Source organism: Lipomyces arxii (assembly GCF_038497795.1).
Source record: "Lipomyces arxii strain Phaff 12-163 unplaced genomic scaffold V1512scaffold_1, whole genome shotgun sequence".
NCBI classification, from domain to species: Eukaryota; Fungi; Ascomycota; class Lipomycetes; order Lipomycetales; family Lipomycetaceae; genus Lipomyces; species Lipomyces arxii.
The window spans coordinates 496,795-520,597 of record NW_027117700.1 but is presented as its reverse complement, the minus strand read 5'-3'; the positions used below and the strand labels follow the sequence as shown (position 1 = coordinate 520,597).

General features: G+C 43.0%; 10 protein-coding genes across 10 annotated transcripts; 4 read left to right on the top strand and 6 right to left on the bottom strand.

Annotated features, from left to right (window-relative positions):
- The first annotated feature begins 112 nt into the window (after nucleotides 1–112).
- Nucleotides 113–1,689, top strand: V1512DRAFT_256221 (phosphoribosyltransferase-like protein). Its single transcript, XM_066914973.1, has 4 exons — nucleotides 113–479; nucleotides 634–725; nucleotides 773–1,506; nucleotides 1,556–1,689. Exons 1-4 carry the CDS (start codon nucleotides 409–411, stop codon nucleotides 1,616–1,618), a joined length of 960 nt encoding a protein of 319 aa, XP_066774151.1. The 5' UTR covers nucleotides 113–408; the 3' UTR covers nucleotides 1,619–1,689.
- V1512DRAFT_231898 (uncharacterized protein) lies at nucleotides 1,627–5,307 on the bottom strand. Its single transcript, XM_066913999.1, has 4 exons — nucleotides 5,152–5,307; nucleotides 4,802–5,104; nucleotides 2,137–4,743; nucleotides 1,627–2,081 (listed from the first exon to the last, which is right to left on the bottom strand). Exons 1-4 carry the CDS (start codon nucleotides 5,200–5,202, stop codon nucleotides 1,731–1,733), a joined length of 3,312 nt encoding a protein of 1,103 aa, XP_066774150.1. The 5' UTR covers nucleotides 5,203–5,307; the 3' UTR covers nucleotides 1,627–1,730.
- Nucleotides 5,308–6,455: 1,148 nt separating this feature from the next.
- Nucleotides 6,456–7,111, bottom strand: V1512DRAFT_256214 (chromosome transmission fidelity protein 8). The gene has a single exon (XM_066914972.1). It carries the CDS (start codon nucleotides 7,019–7,021, stop codon nucleotides 6,626–6,628), a length of 396 nt encoding a protein of 131 aa, XP_066774149.1. The 5' UTR covers nucleotides 7,022–7,111; the 3' UTR covers nucleotides 6,456–6,625.
- A 431-nt stretch (nucleotides 7,112–7,542) lies between these two features.
- Nucleotides 7,543–9,603, top strand: V1512DRAFT_200739 (uncharacterized protein; the record flags this gene model as incomplete). Its single annotated transcript, XM_066913202.1, has 2 exons — nucleotides 7,543–7,603; nucleotides 7,652–9,603. 2 exons carry the CDS (start codon nucleotides 7,543–7,545, stop codon nucleotides 9,601–9,603), a joined length of 2,013 nt encoding a protein of 670 aa, XP_066774148.1.
- Nucleotides 9,604–9,684: 81 nt separating this feature from the next.
- V1512DRAFT_256212 (40S ribosomal protein eS8) lies at nucleotides 9,685–10,707 on the bottom strand. The gene is made up of 2 exons (XM_066914971.1): nucleotides 10,384–10,707; nucleotides 9,685–10,293 (listed from the first exon to the last, which is right to left on the bottom strand). The coding sequence occupies exons 1-2, from the start codon at nucleotides 10,496–10,498 to the stop codon at nucleotides 9,800–9,802; spliced, it is 609 nt and encodes a 202-aa protein (XP_066774147.1). The 5' UTR covers nucleotides 10,499–10,707; the 3' UTR covers nucleotides 9,685–9,799.
- A 165-nt stretch (nucleotides 10,708–10,872) lies between these two features.
- V1512DRAFT_256209 (uncharacterized protein) lies at nucleotides 10,873–11,725 on the top strand. Its single transcript, XM_066914970.1, has 2 exons — nucleotides 10,873–11,133; nucleotides 11,182–11,725. The coding sequence occupies exons 1-2, from the start codon at nucleotides 10,954–10,956 to the stop codon at nucleotides 11,239–11,241; spliced, it is 240 nt and encodes a 79-aa protein (XP_066774146.1). The 5' UTR covers nucleotides 10,873–10,953; the 3' UTR covers nucleotides 11,242–11,725.
- Nucleotides 11,726–11,800: 75 nt separating this feature from the next.
- Nucleotides 11,801–13,098, top strand: V1512DRAFT_256206 (uncharacterized protein). The gene is made up of 2 exons (XM_066914969.1): nucleotides 11,801–12,223; nucleotides 12,273–13,098. The coding sequence occupies exons 1-2, from the start codon at nucleotides 11,924–11,926 to the stop codon at nucleotides 13,026–13,028; spliced, it is 1,056 nt and encodes a 351-aa protein (XP_066774145.1). The 5' UTR covers nucleotides 11,801–11,923; the 3' UTR covers nucleotides 13,029–13,098.
- On the bottom strand, nucleotides 13,036–14,619 carry V1512DRAFT_218412 (uncharacterized protein). Its single transcript, XM_066913626.1, has 6 exons — nucleotides 14,343–14,619; nucleotides 14,184–14,294; nucleotides 14,005–14,132; nucleotides 13,555–13,949; nucleotides 13,325–13,507; nucleotides 13,036–13,279 (listed from the first exon to the last, which is right to left on the bottom strand). Exons 1-6 carry the CDS (start codon nucleotides 14,343–14,345, stop codon nucleotides 13,119–13,121), a joined length of 981 nt encoding a protein of 326 aa, XP_066774144.1. The 5' UTR covers nucleotides 14,346–14,619; the 3' UTR covers nucleotides 13,036–13,118.
- Nucleotides 14,620–14,689: 70 nt separating this feature from the next.
- V1512DRAFT_256204 (general substrate transporter) lies at nucleotides 14,690–16,735 on the bottom strand. Its single transcript, XM_066914968.1, has 2 exons — nucleotides 15,937–16,735; nucleotides 14,690–15,887 (listed from the first exon to the last, which is right to left on the bottom strand). The coding sequence occupies exons 1-2, from the start codon at nucleotides 16,462–16,464 to the stop codon at nucleotides 14,847–14,849; spliced, it is 1,569 nt and encodes a 522-aa protein (XP_066774143.1). The 5' UTR covers nucleotides 16,465–16,735; the 3' UTR covers nucleotides 14,690–14,846.
- Nucleotides 16,736–19,671: 2,936 nt separating this feature from the next.
- On the bottom strand, nucleotides 19,672–23,555 carry V1512DRAFT_288611 (E1-E2 ATPase-domain-containing protein). Its single transcript, XM_066918145.1, has 4 exons — nucleotides 22,852–23,555; nucleotides 22,759–22,825; nucleotides 22,656–22,715; nucleotides 19,672–22,609 (listed from the first exon to the last, which is right to left on the bottom strand). Exons 1-4 carry the CDS (start codon nucleotides 23,299–23,301, stop codon nucleotides 19,770–19,772), a joined length of 3,417 nt encoding a protein of 1,138 aa, XP_066774142.1. The 5' UTR covers nucleotides 23,302–23,555; the 3' UTR covers nucleotides 19,672–19,769.
- Between the last annotated feature and the right edge of the window lie 248 nt (nucleotides 23,556–23,803).

Below are 23,803 nucleotides of genomic sequence, written 5' to 3'. Positions count from 1 at the left end.
AAAACAAGCAAGCAGAGCTGCCATCAATATTTGACTGATCTGCAGAGTGACACTTTTATCAAGAACTTAAAAATGAAACTGCTGCTATCCAGTAATTTGTAAAATTCTCCCAAAGACACCAAAAACACAAGAAACACGAACAATACGCGAATCAACTCTTCAATCTAGTCGTTCGGTGGTGAACCGACTATTGAACCTAGTTGTGAACCTGTACATTCTGTGGCTATAAGCATCCCCACGTTGATACCGGTTCAAATAAATTCTCAAAAGAAAAAGTGCTTGCACTCTGATAAAAAGCGACTTCTCTCTGATCCTCTTTCTCTCACCTATTCTACAGCGTTAGAGCGCATTTGGTGCAATAACTTTGATTGAGACGTTTTCTCTTTCTAACTACGAGTTGTCTCAATAATGTCGTCTAACTCAATCAAGTTGCTGGCAGGAAATTCTCATCCAGAACTTGCCCGTTTAGTGAGTATTCGGTAAGCGCAGTTCCAACTACATAAGAAGGAGAGTGTTTTTGCGCGGATGGCTAATAGGTATGGTCGGCGGTAAGTTAATTCAGTAGGACAGGCTCAAAAAATTATTTTTTGTAAAGTTTTACTGCTTTGATTTACTACCCACCTATTTTTTTAGACTTGGTATTGAGCAAGCGAAAATAGCCGTGTTTCAATATTCCAATCAAGAGACCTCCGTCACTATTGGAGAATCTGTTCGAGACGAAGATGGTAAATTTTGTCCTTTTTACTGTAACGAATGTAAACTGATTTTTCAGTCTTCATTATTCAAACAGGATGTGGAGAAATTAACGATAACCTTATGGAGCTGCTCATTATGATCAACGCCTGCAAGACTGCTTCAGCTCGCAGAATTACTGCTGTTATCCCAAATTTCCCATATGCCAGACAAGATAAGAAGGACAAGTCTCGGGCTCCCATCACAGCCAAACTGATGGCTAATATGCTGCAGACCGCTGGTTGCAATCATGTCATTACTATGGACCTGCATGCCTCGCAAATTCAAGGCTTCTTTAATGTTCCTGTTGATAATCTTTACGGTGAACCATCGGTATTGAAGTACATTAAAGAAGAAGTGGACTACAACAATGCAATTATTGTTTCGCCAGATGCCGGTGGTGCCAAACGTGCAGCCGCACTTGCAGATCGACTAGATCTTAACTTTGCTTTGATTCACAAAGAACGGCAACGTGCTAATGAGGTATCTCGAATGGTTCTCGTCGGTGACGTTTCAGGAAAAGTTGCCATTCTGGTCGACGACATGGCAGATACCTGCGGCACATTAGTCAAAGCTGCGGAGACTCTCACTACTCACGGTGCCATCAGTGTAATTGCTATTGTGACACATGGTATTCTGTCTGGCAAGGCCTGCGAACGCATTATGACCAGCAAACTGACTAAAGTCGTTTGCACTAACACTGTCCCGCATGAGGATAAAAAAATCATTTGCCCAAAGCTGGACACAATTGACATTAGTCCTACTTTGGCAGAGGTAAATCTTTAGTTTTTATGCATTATATTGAGGCTAACCTGGTGCTTAGAGTATACGACGATTGCATAATGGTGAAAGTGTTTCTTATCTGTTCACTCACGTTCCTCTGTGATTTTCTTAATTGGGATAAAACGGCGCACAAATGTTGTAATATAGCAAATTGAAGCTTTAAGTACGATCATATTATTTCTAAGTTTTTGTAAATGAACATTTTACGCAACGATCTAAACGTTGACCAGAGAAATTCCTGGAGTGCCCGGCACAGCAGCCTCCATCTCCTTAGGGTAAGCAATTGGAACTTCCTCACCGGTGAGAATGTTGATACCAACCGATGACCCTTCCTTGACAATGAAGGCGTCAACAGACTGACTACCAACTCCACGAGCTAAAATAGGGATAGTAGCCTTGACAACTTCGATTTCATCGAAGACAAGTTTTCTGTTGAAAACGACACTTGGCGACTCCTTACCTCCAGTCAGGCGGAACTTAAGATGATTGACGAAAGGCATAGATCGCTTCATATCACCAAGTTTCTGCACCTTTGATGTAAGCTCTGGTGAAAACTTTAAAGTCAACTGCTACTTGTTAGCTTCTACTTCTATCACTAATCGAAACATATACGATACTTACATCATCAAACGCATCCTTAACAAGATCAAGATACTTCTCTTGCCAGGTAGGAAACTCAAGAGCAATGTATAGAGTCAATTTCGTAGGCCTCTTTGGGTCAAATGTAACAGGCTTGCCCTTCTTTTGCTTCTTGATGTTTGCTCCCTCGGTTTCACGAATAGCACGAGAGACGTTTCGAGCATAGTCTAACGCGGCAGTGAGACTGACGTCAACTGGTTTGCTGATCTCGGGAAAGCGAGCAAACTGAACTGACTGCGGTTTCTTCAAGACGTCAGACCAAATATGCTCTGCCCAGTGAGGAGCAATTGGGGTCAGCAAAAGAGCTTGCAGTTCAATGTATCGCAGCACTAAATCTCTATGCATACCAGTATCGTACGATGTAGCTTCTCTGTAATAATCACGAGCTGCCTGGAAATCGTACAATCCGGTCTTCAATGCAGCCTTGTATAATGCGCCGTCGTAGTTTCTCTTGGTGGCTTCCACAATATAGTTCATTTCGTTCTCAAACGTTTTGTCTAAAAAGCTCTCAATAGGTCCTGCACGAAGATTGTCAACGTTCTTGACTTGTTCCTCGCACCATTCACGCATGGTATATAAACGCAAAATCATGGCGTTGGCATTACTTTCGTCAAAGTTGGCGTCTTCAAAAGTATCACCTGCATCAGCCAAAGCCATCCTGGAGCAATCGGCACCAAACTTCTTGACAATTTCGCTCAAAGTCATAAAGTTACCGGTACTCTTCGACATCTTTTCGTTGTTGAGCAACAAGTGACCGTTAGTTCGGATACCGCGCGGCCAGTACTTCTTGGGGAACAATGCAACGTGGCAATACATGAAGAATGTTAAATGGTTATTGATCAAGTCTTTGCCAGACACTCGAACATCAAGAGGATAAAAATACTCAAATTCTTTTCTCATAGCATCCAACTTTTCTTTCGGAATTGAAGTGCTCTCAGGAAAGCCTGATCTAGCGAACACGTAGTCAAAGACCTCGTCCGTCATTTCATCAGGGGAAACACCAGCTTTGCCCTTAGTCTTGCCAAAGATATCTGAATGCAAATGAGGTGCAATAGTGTAATAGGCCATGTACACAGTAGAATCTGACAAACTTTCAACAAGATATTGAGGATCCCATGGGAGGCGTGTACCCAGCCCGTAACTCCGCGCACAGGCCCAATTCTTCAACCAACTTAGAACATATTCAAAAGCGTGACGCGATTCTACACTGTAAGTGTTGATGTGATCCAGCAAATCCTTAGTTTGTTCTTTCCAAGACTCTTCGCCGTAGTCCATGTACCACTGATCCTCCAGAGACACAACGCATTCATCTCCACTTCGAGACATAACCAAACCCTCAGGCTCACTATAAACAAAGGCGTCTCCAGATTTGATCAAGTCATCACGGACCTTGTTCTTTGCAATTTCAACCTTCTCACCTTTGTAGTCGCCAATAACCATAATACCCTGGTAAAACGCATCCTTGTATGCAATCTCCTTTGCCTTAGCAAGCAATTCCTTGTCCTTGGGCGACTGAATTTTTAATTCCTTGACAAGTGCGACAGCGGTAAGGTCGCCATATGTGGGTGTAGAGATGATAGGAATTGGCTCAAGAGAAGCCCATTCTCTCTTAATTTGATAGTAATCAGCCTTTTTAGCAAGGTCGATAACAGTAGCATAGTCATCTGGCGAGTCCGAAGGAACACATGTGACAACACCTGTACCCTTAGAGGCTAAAATGGTTTCCATGGGTAGTACGCGGACCTCCTCGTACACACTCAAAGGAGCATGAATACTTGCACCAATCAAGTCCTTACCGCTGATCTGAGCTAACACCTTGCATTCTCCGCGTATTGGCATAATTTTCTGGAAAGACATGTTCTTAGCAGACCGTGAAGTGCAAATGTACGCCTCAGTAGGAGAGATCTCATATACGCCATATGTGATATTGGGACTCACAAAGCAGCAAGTCTGGCCATACATAGTCTCAGGACGAAGAGTTGCGGCAATCAGAGACACTTTCTTGCCTTCAGGAGAAAATCCAGCAGCGCTAAAGACCGTCATTGCGGTTTCTGGCCATTCGAGCACTTGAATTTTGATGCAAGAATACTCTTGTGGATTTACACCCTCACCGCTCTGTCGATCGTGATCCATACAAGGCTGTCCATCTTTGGCCGAGTAAATCGTGTATCTAAGACCGAACTTCACCTTGTCCAAATACTTCAAACTGTTCATCTGCCATCTAACAAAAGCGTCATAGTATGGGTTAGCATCAGTAGTCACAAAGCTGCGTCTCCAGTCAATTCTTGCTCCAAAATCATTACAATCAGTGATGCAATGTGGAGGAAAATACTGAAGCCAGTGCTGCGGGTCAGCAAATTGTTTGACATCTGAACGAGGAATGCCAAGTTGAAGCATAATTTCAAACTGGTACTTCCCACGACCCTTCTTTGCAGCCGCCTTTGATTTTTTGGCAGTGAACTTAGTAGGATCAGTTTTTACTGCTGAAGCAACAGGTTTCGTCTCTTCAAACTCTTCGTCCTCGGGAACAAAACCTTCAAAATCGGGTCCAAACATCTCAATTTCGCGAGTTAGTTTGTCAGCACAAGCCTAAAACAGTGATTAGTACAATTCCGCTACAATACGCGTATGTTCTATATGCACCTACTTTAATTGGCATACCAGTGCAATGAAACCCGAGTGGAAACAAAGCACGCCTTCCTAACATACGCTCATAGCCAACTTGGAACTCGACTTTACTTAAAGTAAACGAATGACCAGCATGAAGAACACCATTCATGTAAGGATAAGCCATTGTGCCAAAAAATTTTGGGAACTTTTCTTTAAGCTCGTCTGGATCAGAAATTGAAGATTCATCCGCTGTTGGAGGGTCAATTTCAAAAACCTTCTCCTCGGCCCACTTCTTCTGGTATTTTTTCTCGACAGCAATAAGCGCATCTCGTTTTTCAGTCTTTCAAACCATTAGCATTGACGTTTGCATTTTGAACAATGTCATACATTTTCCATGACCAGCGTCTTGACCACCGGGATAGAAGCTGGGGTAGTCATGATGAACAGTCCACTCAATTAAACGGCTCTGAACAGAAAAACAAAACAGTCGTGAAGATTTGATCAGCAGCTACCGTGACGGATGAGTCTTACGCACTGGTAACTACAATTTTGTAACAGTAAAAAAAGAGCTGGCAGGTTTAGGGTATTGTTTACGTTTTGTTGCGGGCAAAAACTTAGAGTTTTAATTAACTTTCAAGCCAAACGTTAATATACAAGATCTCGATAAAAACAAAAAAAAATTACAACTTACTACCCTTCTAATATACTCCAATATACCAACCAACCTCCGAACAGGAAAGAGAAGACATCATGAAAATAGGAGAGCAGGAGCAAGAGCGACTCTAGTATCAAACCTTATTTGTGACTCAATACACATTTATAAAGCCGCAAAAAATTTTGTATCCCTAAGTTAGGCAAAATGATAGCCTGTGAAAGTCTTTTGTGCACACAGATGTGCTTCGGCACTTCTCTATTTTTTCTGGTACATGCTCTTTTGCCAGTCATTCTGCAAAGAGCAATTTGTGACGGCTCTTCTGGTCAGACCTTCCGGTAATTGAGCTCTTTTGTTGATTGGTGTTTCGTTCTTATGCTATTTGATGATACAGTCTACTGATAACTATTGTCTTCCGTACACAATGTGCAGATCTTCATCTAGGAACAATTACAGATTGCTGAATTTGCTCGTTCTTTGTAAGGTTTGAATGTCACGGAAAAACTTTCTGTAAATGCCAAAGGTCTGTCGAGCTGCTTTACTGATGATAATTTAGATTTACAGTAAAAGGTTTCGAGACTTTCTAGTGTGCCAGAGGTAATCTGTTGCAGATAATTCAAGCAGAGTTCCAAGTGGGCGAAACTCATGCTAAGTCGCGGTTAGCGAACAAGTGCGTTTATCAATGTGACTTAACCTGTACCAAGGCGAGGACACTTCTCTCTCATGCTGTGGCATGTCCTGTTTGCTTCTGAAGTTATTGTAAATTCAACTGTACAAAAAATGCCAACCATTTACTGTCGAATATTTCAAAGTGAATTTAGATGAAGACTTTTTACTGCAATCGCCTTTTTTTATGTTGAAGTACACTGAACCGATTTGACATAGAAGTTGCAGACGAAGCTAGGCTTTTTTTTTCAAGTTGCAGCAATAATGGTAAGCTCCTTTTAAGTTTATATTCGCAGGGCGTCACTTCTTATGATGAAAACCTTTTCACAGACCTGTACCAATGCTTTGCATTTGCGGAAAACAACTAGTTATTGCCTTTTTTTCTGATATTTGACGCCTCTGCACCTTTATAGAATGCTTGTTTCAGTACTAACAGTCTTAGGCTAGATTTCGTTCGACGATTTTGTACATTAGAACGTAGATCAATTGAATTCGAACACATATACAAAACATAACGCATCTATATGCTACCGTAACAAGAAATTAAGTTACAATTGGCTCTGGCCGTATTTTAAACACGACTTTTTTTCTTATTATTTCAACAATTTCGACGTTCCCACTGTTTGGACTGCTGTGCTCACTATGAGTTTTGTCGGCTCGATCCTGGACTCGTTGAAGCACACCAAATGGCGGTATCAGATCAACAATTTTGCCTTCCATCCGTTGATGATCTCCTACCCACAACCATACCACCTTGTCGTCCATAGTGAGCCTACCAATTTTAGAAAGCTGGCCATCCTCCGGCAAACTTAAATGTAATGTGCCTTGAATTTCTACCAAAGCTAAACCGCTAGAAGTCTGTAGCAGAGTAGGCAAGCCGATGTTGGGCGCGCCTGTAGTATCTTTAGATGATCTAAGTTCTATGGTAGCTAAAGGCATGCCATATAATTGTACTCGAGTCGCGTTGACTTGATATCAAACTATTTTCAGAGTGACTTTTTTAATGCAAACCATAACTCAGCACCAGAGCGCGTCGTAAATCGGAAGACGTGCAGTGTACGCGAATAAACTTTTCAGGAGGTGAGGGTTTTGAATCAAAGTTCTCGAAGTCATGAACGCTAAGATTCATCGCATACGAATAGTACATTACGCTGCAAAACATATATGCTGTCAATCTAATAGTTATATTGGCTTGGGGCATTTAGATTATATTTTATGTTGATTGCTACGATACAACCATGGTTTCCTTGGCCTCAAGTCTGCAAAGACTGCTGTTAGTACAGTTTGTGCACAAAGAAGGAGATTCATCGTTTCCTTTAATTTCAAAATCTTTAGCTTCACATCCATTGTTACGGGACTCGGGTTTAAAGGTTATAAGTGATAAAGTATGTTTAATGGTGTATCCTATTGTTCTGAGACATTGACGATAAATGAAGGAATGCGAAGAAATATTTAACAACATGTTGCATGCTGAAGGGCTGGAACGGCAGCCAAGTATGGGTATAGGAGCGGGTGTTGACCGTAAGTGTTTATTAAGGGATTTAGAATTTGTTTGCCAACTACAAGCAGCGTCACCGTCAGTTATTAAGCTTACAGAGATACTGTATAATCGATATCGTAGGGAACTAACTGACAAGGTTCGCGAGGATGAGCATAATTATCGCCAATATCTTCGTGAGATTGAGGAAATTGGAAGAGGAGAATGGGATCATCGGTTAAAAACTCTGGAAGCAGAAACAAAACAGAAACACCTAGACGAGGAGGATATACCGGATGAGTCGCACATGGAAGAGTCTTTAGCAGCAGATGCTCAGCAGAACACCATCAAATTGGATGAGAAAGCTCACTCGGACTTGAATGTTCACGCACAAAAAGTGGTGGATCGATCTGCACTTGATGATCTGGAGATGAAGGATATCATTGCGGACCTTCCTATTGAAGATCTCGCACCGAAAACTACGAAGTTGTCTACCACATTAGAAACACGACCATTAGAACTAGAACATGAGTTGAAAGCAGATGCATTGCAACTTGACTCTAGTGCATCTATTGAAAACAAACAGGGGACTTCTAAATCAGAAATGTCTTCAGCAACTAATCCCGAGAACATGCTTGTCGGGTTAAATGCGACTTCTCAAACGAACGACAACGATTCAACTGCGGTGTTTCCTAATGACTCGACGATTTCTATGCAATTTGAAGGTACCGATGAGCAGTCCGATATCATTATGCATAATGCGTCGTTGCAAGCACAAATTGAAATGTCTTCTGGACTTAGTTCCGGAAAAGAAGAGGCTGCTTTAGAACAGGCCATCAAAAAGGGTGCGACTGAATTGCTGAAAAGTTCTGACATTATGTCACAGTCTATGAGAGAAGATACGGAAAAAACGATATCTTCGGAAGCTACAGAAAATTCAGAAGCTGGTGCTGTAACTCAGCCGTCTGAAGGAACAGCGGTGAGGGTTGATCAAACTATAGAGGAAGGTAAACTTTCTGGGAGAAGAGTTACAAGGGCTTCCGGGGGCACTAGCACGTCGACAACCCATATGCAAGCATCGCATGCCTTACCGGTGCGACCCACGGTGGAATCAGATAATGAAAAGCACGCAACTTTAAGGTCCGAAAGAGGGATGCCAAATAAAGCCGGGCAAGATTTGGAGACAAGTGCTGTACCTGAAAGTCAAAGCGACATTGTCCTTGAAGACGATTCAGCAGATAGTGACGACGCAAAGTTTGTAGATGTGCCGGAAAAACCAGATGATTTTGCTAGGGCTCCGACAGAAGAGACAGTTGAAGAGGATACTGTTCGGTCAAGAACCAGATCGTCGAGACGCCGTGGTATTGAATCGGAGGAAGCCGTGGAAACAAAGACGGAACAAGGAGATGCCATGGTTGCTGTTGGCGATGAATACGAGGCAGTTGAGTCTGCTAAAGAGGAATTAGAGGAAGAAGGAGAGCCAGCAGAGGAAGCAGAAGAAGAAGAAGAAGAAGAAGAAGAAGAGGAGACCGGACCTCGAACTCGGACTATGCGCAAGCGTCGATATTCAACGGCCAATATCGAGTCATCACCGCGGTTGGAAGATCGAAGCAGTCCCGCAACTCCGGTTGGTTCAAGTACCGCGGCTCGCATCTCCAATAAAAAATTTCAAGCTTTGGTTGCTCCATTATTGTCCAACATATCCTCGAATCGATCAGCGTCGTTTTTTACGAGTCCAGTGAATGAGAATGACGCTCCAGATTACTATTATTTGATACTGCAGCCTACAGATTTACGCACTATTAAAGCCATGGTTAAGGATGGCAGAATACAAAACTCTACAGAGTTGGAGCGAGAGATTATGAAGATGTTTGCTAACGCGGTTATGTACAACCGGTGGGACTCAGACATGAGTGATTGGAGTCGAGAAATGCAGCGAGAGACTGAAACCTTGATTTCTGTATTTAAAGGTGCCGAGCGAAGAGGCCAAAATGGCAGCGGGACCGCATCTCAACCTTCTGACAGCAAGCGTCGTAAAAAGTAGCGCAAATTTGTATAGACAGTTTTATGTGTGTAATTGTACACTATAATCTTCGCGTATTCAACGGCATAAATGCACTGTTTACATTACTACAAAATCTTTAGCAGAACAACTAGTTTAACTTCATAAACTTTTTATTTAGATAATTACATGCGATGATACAAGCAACAAATAACACACTTATTTTACCGTGTATTATTTACTTTCTCGCTTGCATTCTGCGGATGTAAAAAGCCAACTCTTCACCTTCAAGAATGTATCCATCAACACGTCCGCTCTGGCCAGGGCGGGAAGAAACGCAGGCATAAAGACGACCAGCACCAAATTGAGACTCAAGAGCAGACTCAACCTTGGCGCTTCCTTGTCTGGCAGCAAGCTTACGCTCAACCTTTGGTGACTTCTTTTCAGTAGACTCCACCTCCTTCTTGACACCTCTCTTCTTTCCAAGGGCCTGACCGTACTGAGATTCATACCATTGACGGAATGGAGTAGCATCAATCTGGACAATAGCAGACTTAGTCAAAGTGTTGGTGCGGATAAGTTCGTTGTTGGAAGGATGGAAAGCAACACCAAGGATACGTGTCTTGCGCGCAATACCTTCAGATCCCCATGAGTAGTTACCAGTCTCAATACGAAGAGCACGGAACTTAGTGTTTCCACCACGTGTACGAACAGTGTGAATACGCTTGGCACCTATAACAATTGTAAGCTAATGTCAAAAACAAGACTTCGACTTGGGAACAGAAATTGTATTCCATCCTCAAATCAAAACAATCATCATACCAATACGAGTGTTGGCGGGCTGACGTCCTAATTCGAATTTCCGCTTCTTGCGGTAGGAAGCTCGTTTAGCACCGGTGTGCGAGCGCTTATGGCGCGAATCTCTGGAAATACCCATGCTGAATCGCTGAATAAGAACCGTTAGAATACTGTCAGAGAATAATACAAAAGTGTTGTAATTCTCAAATTATAACTTTTCAAATCAAAACTAGTTGTATAAGGAAATCATACCTTTGTTGTTGCCGCGAAAAGAACTGGGTGCTAACTGTTGCTGAGTATGAAACTGAAGACCAGATGCTCAAAGTTGCCTTCAGTTTTGGCGTTGTGTTCAAGAGCTGGCAGGATGTGTGCGTGACTGCTATCTACAATTTTGAACTCTCTACATTTAACCATCGCCCTAAAAAATAAATACCAGCCCTAATTTTACCCTAACCCGATTAAGCATTTGGACGTCTCGAGAAGAGGGGGGGGGGGCGTTTGTAGCCAGGATTCGTTGATGCTACACTTGGCCAAAAACTAAACTTATTTGATGACTACAGTATTTTTAAGTGAAAACATATAAGTACTATAAGAATGAGCATTTACGATCAGGTGGAAATTGAGGATATGCTTTTCGATGAGGATTTGCAAATATATACTTATCCATGTCCTTGTGGCGATAAGTTTCAAATTACTTTGATGGATCTTTTGGACGGGTCGGATGTTGCAGTTTGTCCAAGTTGCAGTTTAATGATTCAAGTAATTTATGATCCTGTAAGTTGAATGCGGTTTAGTACGAATTGTTGTGCTTACTTTGTAAAGGAGGATTTGGAAAAAGTATCCGATGATGCAAGTATAAAGCCCGTCGCGATATCGGCTTAACTGTATCTCGGGCGATAATCGTGAACCGATTGGATGAGAAATCTTTTTTGGTTTATTTATAAGGTTATCGAATGCATAACAGCACGTGTTTCATAGCGATACAAAGGCACATCCGCTACGATATGAAGTGGAGATTGGATCTCACTGCATTGCGCCACAATATTATGCCACTTCGAAGTGTAGCTGTGGAAAATCTTTTGCAATCTGTACTTTATCAAAACGCTATAGGAAAATGGGATTTTAAGTAGTTTACAATCATCGGTCTATGGGCAATTATTTCCAAGCTTCAGATGAAACTTTGTCACGTCGTTAACTTTCAGGGGTTTTTTCGATTTCTCCGTAAAAAATCGTTTTTGACGTGATACGCTATCCTTAAAGCGTGAAACCTTTGATGGAATTGCTCAATCTGCACTTCTATAAGTCTTCATTATAATATTGTTTAAATTTGATTATTTTTTTAAGAATAAATTGGAGTTTAACCATACAATTAAACAGCACGTGATCACTGATGGTGAGTGACGTGGACGGAAATTTCGTACGGGCCGGCTGTTCCGTCATAATCGGAACGCGGGGGATAAAATCGAGAAGCGACGTAACTTTTACTATTCAACATCAGCTGTAACCAAATTTCCTTGATAATTCTATTGTGTTAAAAATAAGTCAACTTATACAAAATAATCTAATGGCAAGACCGCCTGCTGTAGCTACTCGATCATGGACGTTCACCAATCCCGCGTCGCATCCACATTGGACTTATGAGACTATTGCGCTCCCGATACCAAAACATTTGGTACTAGTTCAGGTATCAGCAGCGACGATAAGCGCCTGTGATGTTGCTATTTTGCAAACTCAACTGCTATGGACAACACCGACAGAGAAAGGACTGGGGCGCGAATTTGCAGGAAAGATCCTTCATGTAGGTGCAAATCAAGCAAAAAACTGGAGTGAGGGAGAAGAAGTTTGTGGATTGTTTTACCATGTGGTAAGTAGACATTGTTTTGCAGGTTTCCATTTAATGCTTATATGAATAGTATGGTCCCGGTACTGTGGCGTCACATGTCCTTATTGATCCGACTAAGGATTTCATCGTACGCAGACCAGAGTTCTTACCAGCATTTGAGGCTGCTGCATTCCCACTTAGTTTTAGTTTGGCGTTGCAGTGTCTGAAAAACGTGAAATTGACTCCGAGTTCAACTGTGTGCGTTTTGGGAGGTGGGACTAATGTTGGTTTATTTGCAATTCAACTTGCAAAAAAGTATTTCATGGTTCAGCGCGTGGTAGCGACTTGTTCAAGAGACAGCGATGATACTGTGAGATATATGGGCGCCGATGATACTATATATCATAATGACTACGATAAACGTCAGTTGGTGCAAGCAGTTATTGATGCTGCCACCCCAACGGGACCTGGGACCTATGATCTCGTTGTTGACACTGTTGGAGTGAATCCAGTGATCATGGAACGCCTTAAGGATCTTACCCCAGCTAAAACAGGCTGGTTTGTAACCACAGTTGGTGACGTGTCCAGTGTTGAGGGAGCTAGTTTCTTGGTTTCGTCAAGTCCCAGGAAGTCGTTGATCGGAGCGATCAGGGGACCAAGGTACAAAGTGGAATACGTGGCTTCAAATTTAGAACACTTAAAGCTTGCCTTGCAGCTGTATGAGGATTGCCGGCTAAAGATTCTGGTAGACTCCGTGATATCATGGAGAAAGGTGGAGGATGTGTACAAGAAGGTGTCTGAGGGGAAGACACTTGGGAAAGTGGTTATCGAAGTTGAACCTTTTTAATCTGGTATAATTATGCAATGGTGTATATTAATATAATGGCAATATTTTAACGAACCATGCTGTTCCACACACAAAATGCTTTTAATTAAGCTACCGGTCTGCTATTTCCTTCTTCCAGTCTTGGTACCTGTGTCTGCGCATAGAATCTATCTTCTCTAATTTATCCAAATATCCTTCAACTGTTAAATCGACTTGTTCTTGAAGTAGATTTGCTAAATAAGTTTTGTAGAACGCCAAAGAATGCAAGCACCCTATTCTTGTTAGTCCACATTCTAGCCCTCGTCTAATTAACTAACATTTACTATCCGGTTCAACTTCTAAAAGCTCTTCAATTGATTTAATCTCTTTTCCAAGCAGTGCCTTCCGTTCTATTGGTTCTAGATTCACTATGTCGTTCGAGGTCACTAGCCATCGGTGATATAACCACACGCTCTGATCATCCGGATCGGTGTACATGGCTTGTGTGATGAAGTAAATCTCTGCTATCGTTAGAGAACTGGATACGGCAAGCAATTGCTATACTAACCTTTCCCTAAAAAATCTCGAGCGTCAATATCTGGTTCTTCTATTAGCAATCTTGGGATCAGCTTAGTACGGTTATGCCACGCTGAGAAATTAGAGAAGTTGGCGTTAATCTTGGATGTAGTATAGTCAAATTCCTTTCTTGTCATAGAGATTCCGGTGGCGGTTTCCATTGACTGAACAACGTATCGTCGATACCACCACCCGTGAAAATTTCGAGCATCGTACTCAAGCATCTTCGTTACAAGGCCCAGCTCCAACTTCCACGATGGTTTCGCCGCAGTATTGAGACACCATTGACGATGATTCCAAATCCAATAGCATTTCGGGTGCTCGCGGAGACAGTCAAACAGGAATGTGAGCTCTTTGTCAATAATGCTTTGTATTTCTTCGTCTTCACTACTAACTGTCAGATACTTTTACACGTGGATCGACAAAATGAACAATTACTTACATTCCTACAAACAAACCCAAACTCAAAATTTCTCGTCTATAGTTCCATATCGTATAGTATTCAGGATTCAAGCGCAGTAAAGATGTGGTAAGTTGAAGCGCTTCTGCTGTGTGGTTTGCCTTACTCCTCTGTTTTGTCGTTAGCAATGATCTCTACACGACAATTTCAGGTGCGGCTACCTCAAGAAGTACTTTCTCTACCTGTTTCTTGTAGTCAACGATTTTGCCAGCCTCACGTTTCTTTTTCAATGCCTGAGCTTCCGCTGTTGACCGGACGCGCCTAACGCTATGCTACAAATTAATCAGCACTCCGTGCCTCCACAACAACTACTAGCCTACCATGTTCTTTGAATAGAAGCTGCAATAACTGCTTAAAAGTTTTTAACTACACTAAGCTGTTGCTGTTTCTTTCAATTGAAACGGATACCTTAGGAACTAACGTATTCTGGCTGAGGTTTACCGACCAGTTCTTAGATCCTTCGACACTATACCCTTATAAACTTTTATGCAGTGTCTACTTTTTTAGACCAACATAACGCAATCTACAATACCAGTATTGTCTACAAAGTGTGGCACGTAAACTCTTATAGTGAAAATACAGCTCTGTGTGTTATCAGTTGGTTTCTACAACGATCAATCCGGCAGAGTAGATTACGGTTCTTTCAGGAGCATGTCGAAAAAATAAAGTTTCTACTTCCATTATGCCAAACTCTACTTGAGCGCAGCTACAAAACTACTACATAAAATCATCCAAATTCATAATACATTGCTATAATGCTAGAATACTGCGCCAAATTCAATCCATATGCAAACACAATAAAGCAAAAACTCGTAAAATACAATTTAATACTCCGAAGAAAGACGTCTGTTCTCAATGAACTTGTTGTCACTTGCCTTCAAAATACTTGTCTGGCGTTCCAGCTCAACATCATCCTCCGCATGTCCAACAATAATCGCCTTTCCGTTAAGAGGCCACTGCTTGGGAGACATCAAGAAACCATTAGAGAAAAGATCTTCCATGCGTTCCAAAGAAATGCCAGCAGTCTCGCGTACAACAAAAAAGGTAAAAATACAAATAGAGAAATTGAAGATAGCAAACATCAAGAATGTTTTCCAGCCGATGTTTGCCATAGCAAGTGGGACAATACGTGAAATACAATAATTGAAAGCCCACTGTGTAGCGAGACCCATAGCAACACAGTACTCACGGATTCTGTTCGGGTAGATCTCAGAAACGAAAGTGAAAGGCACCGGTCCCCATGACATAGAGTAAGAGATGCAAAAGAAGTACACCATTACAATCATAGCCAAAGAAGCAGGAGCAGGATGGGTAAGCGATGGATCAGGAGGATGAGTACCCATAACAACTCCCATAATCAACAAGAAGACGCCCATGCAGAAGGCCCCGATAACCATAGGAGTTCGGCGTCCAACCTTGTCGACGAGAAACAAGAGAAAGATCATAGAAGAGACACACTTCACAATACCGTAAACACCGGTAGCGAACAATGAAGCCGAAGTTCCAGAAAGACCCATTTCGCTGAAAAGCAAAGGGGCGTAGTAGGTGAAAGCGTTAGTGCCAGAAAATTGCTGGCAAACCATTACAATAAAACCGATCAAAACACGCATGCGGTTTCTCTTAGCAAACATTTCAGTAATGCTAACACCCTTAGAAACTCTGAGCTCTTCATCTGTGCTAAGGCAAATTGAATGATACTCGTTCAAGACAGCCTCGTCGTCTACTTCGACCATACGAATATATGCAAGGTTGACAAGAGCTTCGTCACGACGATCTTTTTTGATCAGCCATCTTGGTGATTCCTTGATAAACCAGCCACCAACAGCAAGCAAAACGCCAGGAACAAGTTGAAGAGCAACTGGAATCTAAACAAAAATTAACCTATATAAACCAAAACAGAGCACGTAAACATACTCTCCACTGGTTGTGTCCCTCAGGGTCGAGGCCTTGCTCGCAACCATAATCAATCCAGTAGGAAATCATAATACCGAAGAAAATTGAGAATCCATAAGCGGTACTTAACCGACCACGAATTTCTTTCGGTGCAACTTCCGAAACATAAGTTGGGGCAAGCATAGACGCAGCACCAACACCTAACCCGGCAATTGCACGGCCAGTGTACAAAAGTGCGAGCTCGTTAGTGGTCACAGTCTGCAGGATCGCGCCAATAACGAAAACAAGGGAAGCGCAACCCATACCATATCGACGACCAAATTTAGCGGTAAACCAAGCCATTAACAAAGTACCAAAGAAACAACCCGCCTGAAGGGTGGCAACAATGTTTCCCTTGATATTGGCCGAGTTATCAGCGTTCATACCAAAGTCACGTTGAAACGACTTTATCTGTACAGCAGATCCAATGAAACCAGTATCATAGCCAAATAGTAAACCACCAATACATGCCGTGGCAGAAGTCAAATAAATTCTGTAGTTAAACACCATTTTATTCCGTCAGAGGCTTAATAGTCTTGTTTGGAAAGTCTGGGGAGAATGAAGAGCGGGAAGAAAAATATATATAGTTCGCGAACGCCGTTAAGACTATGTCGCCACGGCAGCGTCCACTATCCCTCCACTGGTAAAGCAGGCTAGGATGCGTGGGGTAGCGATAAAGCGGAGAAGCGGTATGTGCAAATTATGGGGTGGTACCTTTTTCAATCAATGCAGCGAAATAAATGATACATGGCCACAGTAAGATATGGGGGGCTCTCATAACTTTAAAATCGGATTCATGAACATCGGTGACTAAACCTTAAAAAGTAGGTACAAGCTGTTACAAGGCAACGATTGACGCGTGACCGCCGCACGTTCCCCGGTTTCAGAATTGGACGTGCGCTAAATGGAACTGACCCCCCACAGGCTTAACCCATACTCTAGTAAGTTTGCGCTTGACCGGAACTGTCCCCCATGCAATCATTCTACTTTAAAGATTTGCCTAAGGTTTTTCCGGAAACTTTTAGAATGCGTGTTTTAATCCAGAGCCCCACCATTGTCAAAATTCCGAGCGAATGTCCCCCCACTTGTATTTAAGGGTTCTTCCTTACTAAAGGGCTTACCCCACTATGTCAACATCAATCATTCTTTCTGCCCCGCCATAACCATTGTCGTAAGCCCTAATTGAAGTGTCTCCTCCATATCATTATTTTTCCCCCCACTCAGGGTTATGAAGAACGAACCTGTATGTAAATAGGATGCAGCTCTCGCAGATCTTTTTTAACATGGCTGGGCAATAATTGTTGTCATAGACTGCCACGCATTTTGTCGCACTTTTACACCTTCAAAAAATTTATTGTAAATGCTATTTTTAAAATGTTTATCCAAGCGAAGTAATTGATCAAAATGCCGATGGATTCAAACGTAACCGTTTTCGCGAACGATAGCATATCTTCGACTTGCGTCAAAAGTAGTTTTTGGCAGAGTAGTACCTATAAAATGATAGCTGTGTAACACAGTACCAACTTTCTTGGTAGGCACTCAGTGAGCTAAAAAGTTGTCAGCTGTTAACTAGTTCTCAGTGGGGTGTATACAGCTGTGCGTGACACTTGAGAGCCACTTTGTAAAATCACATGGTGGGGTGGATCATATCAGCAGACTATCAACTTTGATTAATGTTAACGATAGACTACGCTGACTAGCCAGAAATATCGTGGTGGTCCTACACGCATTGCCATTAAAATGCGCTTATAAAGTGAAGAATACTTGACTCCAACACATTATGAGCTCTCGAAAAGCTGGCATACAAGTTATGAAGCAGTTTAATTATCAGAAAGTTTCATGTGTATATTAGCAACCCACACTGGCTATTATTATTACAAATTGGTAAAAGTCCGATGTGCAGGTCAGAAAAGACCATATTTCATATTAAGGACTTTAAAACTGGCTGGCCTGACCATATATTTTCGGGTATCTTTTGCGTAACATTGTTTCAAGTATCTGAAGTAGACTAGTTCATTTGTTAACAGTATATAACACCCGCGAAATGCGCAAGGTATCAAATGTTAGGTCTGGATACGGCAACACAGAACATTATTGAAGACAAATACAAACTAGTCGTCCGACCAGAAATCATACGAATTTGTTGCATGTGGAAAGTAAGTCATTGCTTGCAGTGAGCTTGTCTGCTTTAGATCAGTAGCGAGTACCCCACGCGCGCTCAAAATAGCGAAGCATCACTAAAACCGTTATTCAGTTGTGCCAAATTAGTAACGCACCGATCAACCCAGTAAATCTGCGTAGGATAGTAATCATCGTCACCGAAACGATATCCACGTGGCAGTGGCCCCCCAAATGTCCGCCCTTAAAACTATGTCAACCGCAAATAAACCACGTACTTGTTATTTTCGAGCAGTAGTTTTTAGAGCTTAGTGCTTTGTAAAAGATAAGACAGAAGATAAAATTTGCATAGAGTGCGTAACAGGTCTTCGTTCAAAACTGAATTGAATAGCTGTTTTTGGTGCTCTGCTGTATTTTCAAATATAACCAACGGAGAAGTCACGAATACTGATTGCCGATGCATACAATGTTAATTGGTAAAATAGAATTTCAGAATAAAAGGTCATGCATGACATTGATCAAGAACTGTCAAAATTCATTGTGGTTCATCTGACTTAATGTTCAGCCAAAAGGTTTGCAAATGTTTCAATATTCTTTGCATGATCTCGCTAGCTCGCGTACATATACTAACAACGCCGTGTATGTGCAGTCCAGTAAGATAAGCCTAATGATTTTTGGGTGTCGTTGCTTTTGGTCAGTAATGCGTCTTAGAAAACTTGCAGGAGGCAGGACGGAGCAAAACAGTGGCAGAACAGTTCGGGGGAAAACAATGACAGAATTGCAAGCTGATGATTAGCTGAGTAGGTACAGCAAATGAACAATATATGTCGTTGATGCTATACCTACTGACTACATTTCGATGCAAATTCCACTTGCGCCAAAAAAAACAAAGATCAATTTATTGCGGCAAGAGTTTTGCGAAATTAGCCGTTCGAGGCTGCTTCGTAATCTCTCATGCATTCGGAAAACCCAATACAGTGATTGTCAGTCAGCTAAGATAGGCATAGTATTCAAGCATTTAATACCATTTTATAGCATTTTTATACTTGTACTTTAAAACATCACTGATGTTGGAATAAACAAATTGTGAATCATTCAAAATATAAGGTTCGCACCGCTGCCTCTGACAGCTCAGTTACCCGCAAAATATGCGCCGCTAACTTTGCGGCACAACGTGTTATCGATCAACTGCCTCACACGATTTGTTCTCGTTTCAGTAAAACATCTTTATGATAAAGTCACCCATTAGATTGAATTTACAAACTTTTGGTTGATTAATTTTAAGTGTCTGGCACAATGCTAGATTAAGTCAAACAGGAGCTTGCTGTTGTTGTCGTGGTGCGATCTTCTGGCATCATTTTCTCACATCGATTTGTTCAAATTATTCCCACTGCAATCCTCAACGCATGTATGCACAATTGGTAAAAAAATTTATTGCAGAATGTAAAAAAAATCATTTGAAAGATGGTTTAAATTATATAATAGTCAATAGAATGCAAATATAAAATTTATATATAAGCCTGCAGGGACTAATTTAAATAGTTATTGGTTATCTGGATTTATAGACGCTGAAGGTTGTTTTGAAGCTAAGGTAAAAGTTTCATTGACTAATAAATTTAAAATAAAATTACTCAAGACCCCTTACACTACACTCATAAGAACAAAACCACCACCGGCAACAAAGAAATCAGCAATATTCAAGTGACAGCCCTAGGCTTGGTCAGTTTCATCGACATGGCGGCGACAAACACCGGCAAGATACTAATGACCTCGCTGACACCAGCCCACGCGGGCCCAATACGAACTTTAACAAACGCGCCTGCGACCACGAGGATCGCAAAGAACTGATACACGCACGCCCAAGACACGCCGAAAATGACGCGACGGTTGAGTTTGGTTGCGAGGTCGAGAATTGCAAGCACGCCTGCGACTTCGCTGTTGAGCACGCACGCATCTGCCGCGGCGAGAGTGATGCCGTCGGTCGTCATTGAAAGCCCGATGTCGGCTTGCGCGAGCGCGACCGCGTCGTTGGCGCCGTCACCGCAAAACAGAACCTTTGAATCGGCGGATTTGAGAGCTTCGATGTACACGCCCTTGCCCTCAGGTGACGTCTCGGCGGCATAGTCGGCGATGTCGAGGTCACGGCAGATTTTCTGGACAGCAGGGAGCGTGTCGCCTGAGAGCACATGGACCGTGATGCGGCGAGCCTTGAGTTCTTTGAGAACCGCAGGGCAGTCGGGTCTGATCGTGGCCGTGATACCAAAGACAGCAAGTGTCGGTCCGCGGGCGACTGAGACGCAGAATAAAGTACAGCCTGCGTCGTGGATTTGCTTAAGCTTGCCGTCCAGTTTGATACCGCAGAACGCGGGCTTGCCACACAGAATCGGCTTTCCGGCGAATGTCGTGCGCATGCCGGATCCGACCACATTCTCTATTTCGCCGACTTGGGCGAAGCCTACACCAAACTGGTTCAGGTGCGACGCAACCGCACGTGAGATTGGGTGGGTGTTGTTAGACACGACGGCGCGGACTAGGTCCTGGACAGGAAATCCGGGCACGTCATATAGCAGTGCGTCTTCGACCGTCAACGCGTCTGTGGTCAAAGTCCCGGTTTTGTCAAACACGACGTGCTTGACTTTGCCTGCTGCAGTGGTCGGACTCGCGGACTTAAGCAAAATGCCGTACGAGTTCTTGCCGGCAGCAACGCCGATCGACAACGCTAGTGGGACAACCAGCACCAACGCGCAAGGACAAGCTACTGCAAGGGTTGCGATGGCATATGTGATTGCAGTCGCGATCGAGTTCGCAGTAGATTGGTGTCTGACATTGGTCCCGACCAGGGTCCAAATCATAAACACCACCGCGGCAACACCGAGCATAATCGGGGTAAGGTACTTTGCAACCATCTCAACCAAGTCGCTGGATCGAGTGCGGAACGACGAAACGGAATTCACAAGTATCTTGATGTTTGAGACCGAGTTCTCAGGCACGAGTCGAGTCGCACGGTACACGACACTACCATTGACAACGTTGGCACCAGCCAGCACGTCTCCACCGCGCTTCTTAGGCGTCGGAAGGTACTCGCCGTTGATGTGGGACTCCTCAAACTCGCCCTGGCCCGACACGATGACGCCGTCTGTCACGGCCTGATCGCCGGCATTGAGGACGATTCTGTCCCCAAGTTGAAGTAATGATGCCGGAACGAGTTCGGATTCGTTCGATTCGAGACGCATGGTTGTCGGTTGGTAAATGTCAAACTTAACCTGGTCGGCAGCCATGCGTCTGATAACAACAGTAATTGCCTTACTGAATAGCACAAGCGTGAGTAAAAGTGACGAGGACTCGTAAATCTCGTCTTCGTCTAGTAACATTCCGCGACGGTGCAAGATAAACGCGACAAGAGAGTATACATAGGCGATCGAAGTAGACAACGCGACCAAACAGTCAGAATCGAGATCGTAATGGTTTCGAATAGTGTAATACACTGACATGTAGACCGTTCGACCGCATACAATCTGGATGACAGTTGCGAGAGCCAGACAAACGGATTGGCGTGTGAGCTCGGTAGACGGTCTGAACGAGCCCCAGGATAGAACCAGGATAGGAATTGTCAAGGTGATTGCAATGAAGAAAATTGCAAACATGCGCTTGCATTCAGAATCAATGGCAATACCAAAGTACTTTGTCGCATCTTCGTCTTCACTCAAAAGCAGCGGCAACACGTCTGCCATCTCCAGTCCGAGCGATTTCATTTTCTCGCGAGCAGTCATGGACACCGGGTCGTAGTTAACCTTGAACACGTCTTTGTAGCGCTGAGCGTCAGGAACCTCCTTTTCCGTCAAGAAATAATAAGCACTGTCATCAGAACGCAGAACAGACACTTTGAAGCCAGTCATGCGCTGGAGCTCGACCGTGATCTCGACCGGAGACGTCAGCTCGGCGTAATACTCAACTTGACCTTTGCCGAATAAAAAGTTAACAGCGACAGAGCTGACGCCGGGCATTTTTTCGAGAGAACGTATCGCTTTCTTTTCGCAGGATGAACAAGTCATGCCTTTTATTGACATATTCAGCTTCTCAGGAGTCGGGATAGCTTCTAAATCCGAGCGTTCAATGAAGTGCGCACCTGCCTTTTCGTCCATGCCGTCGTGCCCGTGGCTGTGATCATGATTTTTATGTCCTTGACTGTGATGATCGTGATGGCCAGTATGAGTATGTTTGTCAGAATGGCCATGGCCGTGTCCGTGAGCACTTGCGTAGCTATGAAAGTGCGCATGATCGTGCCCTTCATGAGCATGAGCTTGAGTATGACGGCGTCTGCGGCGTAAGAGACTGTGAGAATTTTGTGCAGCACCAGGGTACAAGAACGAGTATCCTGATCCGGAAGCGGTCAGATTCTGGTTGGTTGTAAATCCGCAGCAGGAGGTGTTCATTTCGAGTTGGGCAATGACGGAGCATATGCAACGCCAAAGGATCTCACGCTGGTTGTTCAAAAAAGACGAGTAGTGGTTTGCGACATTTTCGTGAGCCGTGCAGACTATTCGAGTCAAAAATGAATGATCAACTACTTCAAATCAACTTACCTTCATCTGTGTGGCATTCTTTTTCACATAAAGCTTTTGCAAAACGATCGACGCATTTGTCTATAAGGTTAAAGATTGAATTGTAGAGTAAACTAGAACCTACCATCGCAGGCACAGTTATCTTTAGCCTTACTCGTTCTCTTGGACGGACGCAAACGAAGGACCTTGTGCTTAGGGCTAACAAGACCGGCCTCACAACACGACACAACTTTTTCGTCTGTACTTTGATGGACACCGAATCGGTCTCGTCGACTTCGCAGCACACAGTCCAGACTGGTTCTTTAACGTCTTCGTCTTCACAGCCATCATCGTCACAGCAAGATTTCTTTTCATTGTTGTCCTTCTCGCCTTCACCGCTGCAGCTATTACAGTCGTCATCATTGCAACAATCGTCGTCTTCCTCGTCATTGCAGCAAGATTTGTCTGGCTTGCAACAATCGTCTTCTTCGTCGCTGCAGCATTCAATTTGTTCTGCGCTGTCGCAACATGAGTTATCTGGCCTAGAGCAGTCGTCGCCTTCATCGCTGCAACGGCCATCTTTATCCTCACAGTTCTTCTTACGGCATTGATCCTGTTGACCTTTACAGCACTCGTCCTCGCAACATTCGGTTTCCTCTATCGCGTTCTGATCATGATTATCCACCATTCTTATTACTTTTACTCCTTTAAAAGTGCGCGGCGGATGGGGGAAGAAACAAACGGCGGCAAGAGCGAGTTTATATATTTTTCTGTCGTACTTTGTGTAACCGGATCTCCGTTGGTCTTAGCTACAAGAGTGTAAAGATTTCATGAAACTCTAGACCCTCCACGGCCCTTTTGCTCAATTTTCCACTTTTTCATGATTTATTTTTATTCGATAATATATTTTATTTGCGCTAATAAAAATGCATTGTTTTGTCGTTGTTATTTGTGAAAATTACGCGTGTTTTCTAGTCAAAGTTGGGGCAATACTCAATCCACGAGGATCCGTACGTCATCAATTAAAGTTCAGGGGTAAACTCTACTTACAGTCATTTAGCTCACTCGAACTCTCTGCTTTACTCATAAAATAGCAAGTATTTATTTTATTTTTTAATAAATTTCTTCATTTATTAAGAGCAAAACTCCTGCAAAACTTCAAGTGCCGTAATCTAGTGAACAATGGCTTT

What these genes read in the sequence shown, in the direction of transcription:
- V1512DRAFT_256221 (XM_066914973.1), top strand. Translation starts at nt 409, where the DNA reads ATGTCGTCTAACTCAATCAAGTTGCTGGCAGGAAATTCTCATCCAGAA. An exon ending in GCCCGTTTAGTGAGTATTCG is followed by an intron (nt 480 to 633) that starts GTAAGCGCAGTT and finishes CTATTTTTTTAG; the next exon opens with ACTTGGTATTGAGCAAGCGA. An exon ending in ATCTGTTCGAGACGAAGATG is followed by an intron (nt 726 to 772) that starts GTAAATTTTGTC and finishes CTGATTTTTCAG; the next exon opens with TCTTCATTATTCAAACAGGA.
- V1512DRAFT_231898 (XM_066913999.1), bottom strand. Translation starts at nt 5,202, where the DNA reads ATGACTACCCCAGCTTCTATCCCGGTGGTCAAGACGCTGGTCATGGAA. An exon ending in GCACTGGTATGCCAATTAAA is followed by an intron (nt 4,744 to 4,801) that starts GTAGGTGCATAT and finishes TCACTGTTTTAG; the next exon opens with GCTTGTGCTGACAAACTAAC. An exon ending in TTAAGGATGCGTTTGATGAT is followed by an intron (nt 2,082 to 2,136) that starts GTAAGTATCGTA and finishes AACAAGTAGCAG; the next exon opens with TTGACTTTAAAGTTTTCACC.
- V1512DRAFT_256214 (XM_066914972.1), bottom strand. Translation starts at nt 7,021, where the DNA reads ATGCCTTTAGCTACCATAGAACTTAGATCATCTAAAGATACTACAGGC.
- V1512DRAFT_256212 (XM_066914971.1), bottom strand. Translation starts at nt 10,498, where the DNA reads ATGGGTATTTCCAGAGATTCGCGCCATAAGCGCTCGCACACCGGTGCT. An exon ending in GCCCGCCAACACTCGTATTG is followed by an intron (nt 10,294 to 10,383) that starts GTATGATGATTG and finishes CAATTGTTATAG; the next exon opens with GTGCCAAGCGTATTCACACT.
- V1512DRAFT_256209 (XM_066914970.1), top strand. Translation starts at nt 10,954, where the DNA reads ATGAGCATTTACGATCAGGTGGAAATTGAGGATATGCTTTTCGATGAG. An exon ending in TTCAAGTAATTTATGATCCT is followed by an intron (nt 11,134 to 11,181) that starts GTAAGTTGAATG and finishes TACTTTGTAAAG; the next exon opens with GAGGATTTGGAAAAAGTATC.
- V1512DRAFT_256206 (XM_066914969.1), top strand. Translation starts at nt 11,924, where the DNA reads ATGGCAAGACCGCCTGCTGTAGCTACTCGATCATGGACGTTCACCAAT. An exon ending in GTGGATTGTTTTACCATGTG is followed by an intron (nt 12,224 to 12,272) that starts GTAAGTAGACAT and finishes TTATATGAATAG; the next exon opens with TATGGTCCCGGTACTGTGGC.
- V1512DRAFT_218412 (XM_066913626.1), bottom strand. An exon ending in TAGAGAAAGTACTTCTTGAG is followed by an intron (nt 14,133 to 14,183) that starts GTAGCCGCACCT and finishes ACGACAAAACAG; the next exon opens with AGGAGTAAGGCAAACCACAC. An exon ending in TCGAGATTTTTTAGGGAAAG is followed by an intron (nt 13,508 to 13,554) that starts GTTAGTATAGCA and finishes TAACGATAGCAG; the next exon opens with AGATTTACTTCATCACACAA.
- V1512DRAFT_256204 (XM_066914968.1), bottom strand. Translation starts at nt 16,464, where the DNA reads ATGGTGTTTAACTACAGAATTTATTTGACTTCTGCCACGGCATGTATT. An exon ending in AGGGACACAACCAGTGGAGA is followed by an intron (nt 15,888 to 15,936) that starts GTATGTTTACGT and finishes ATTTTTGTTTAG; the next exon opens with ATTCCAGTTGCTCTTCAACT.
- V1512DRAFT_288611 (XM_066918145.1), bottom strand. Translation starts at nt 23,301, where the DNA reads ATGGTGGATAATCATGATCAGAACGCGATAGAGGAAACCGAATGTTGC. An exon ending in CGAAAAAGTTGTGTCGTGTT is followed by an intron (nt 22,826 to 22,851) that starts GTGAGGCCGGTC and finishes GTTAGCCCTAAG; the next exon opens with CACAAGGTCCTTCGTTTGCG. An exon ending in AGAATGCCACACAGATGAAG is followed by an intron (nt 22,610 to 22,655) that starts GTAAGTTGATTT and finishes TGACTCGAATAG; the next exon opens with TCTGCACGGCTCACGAAAAT.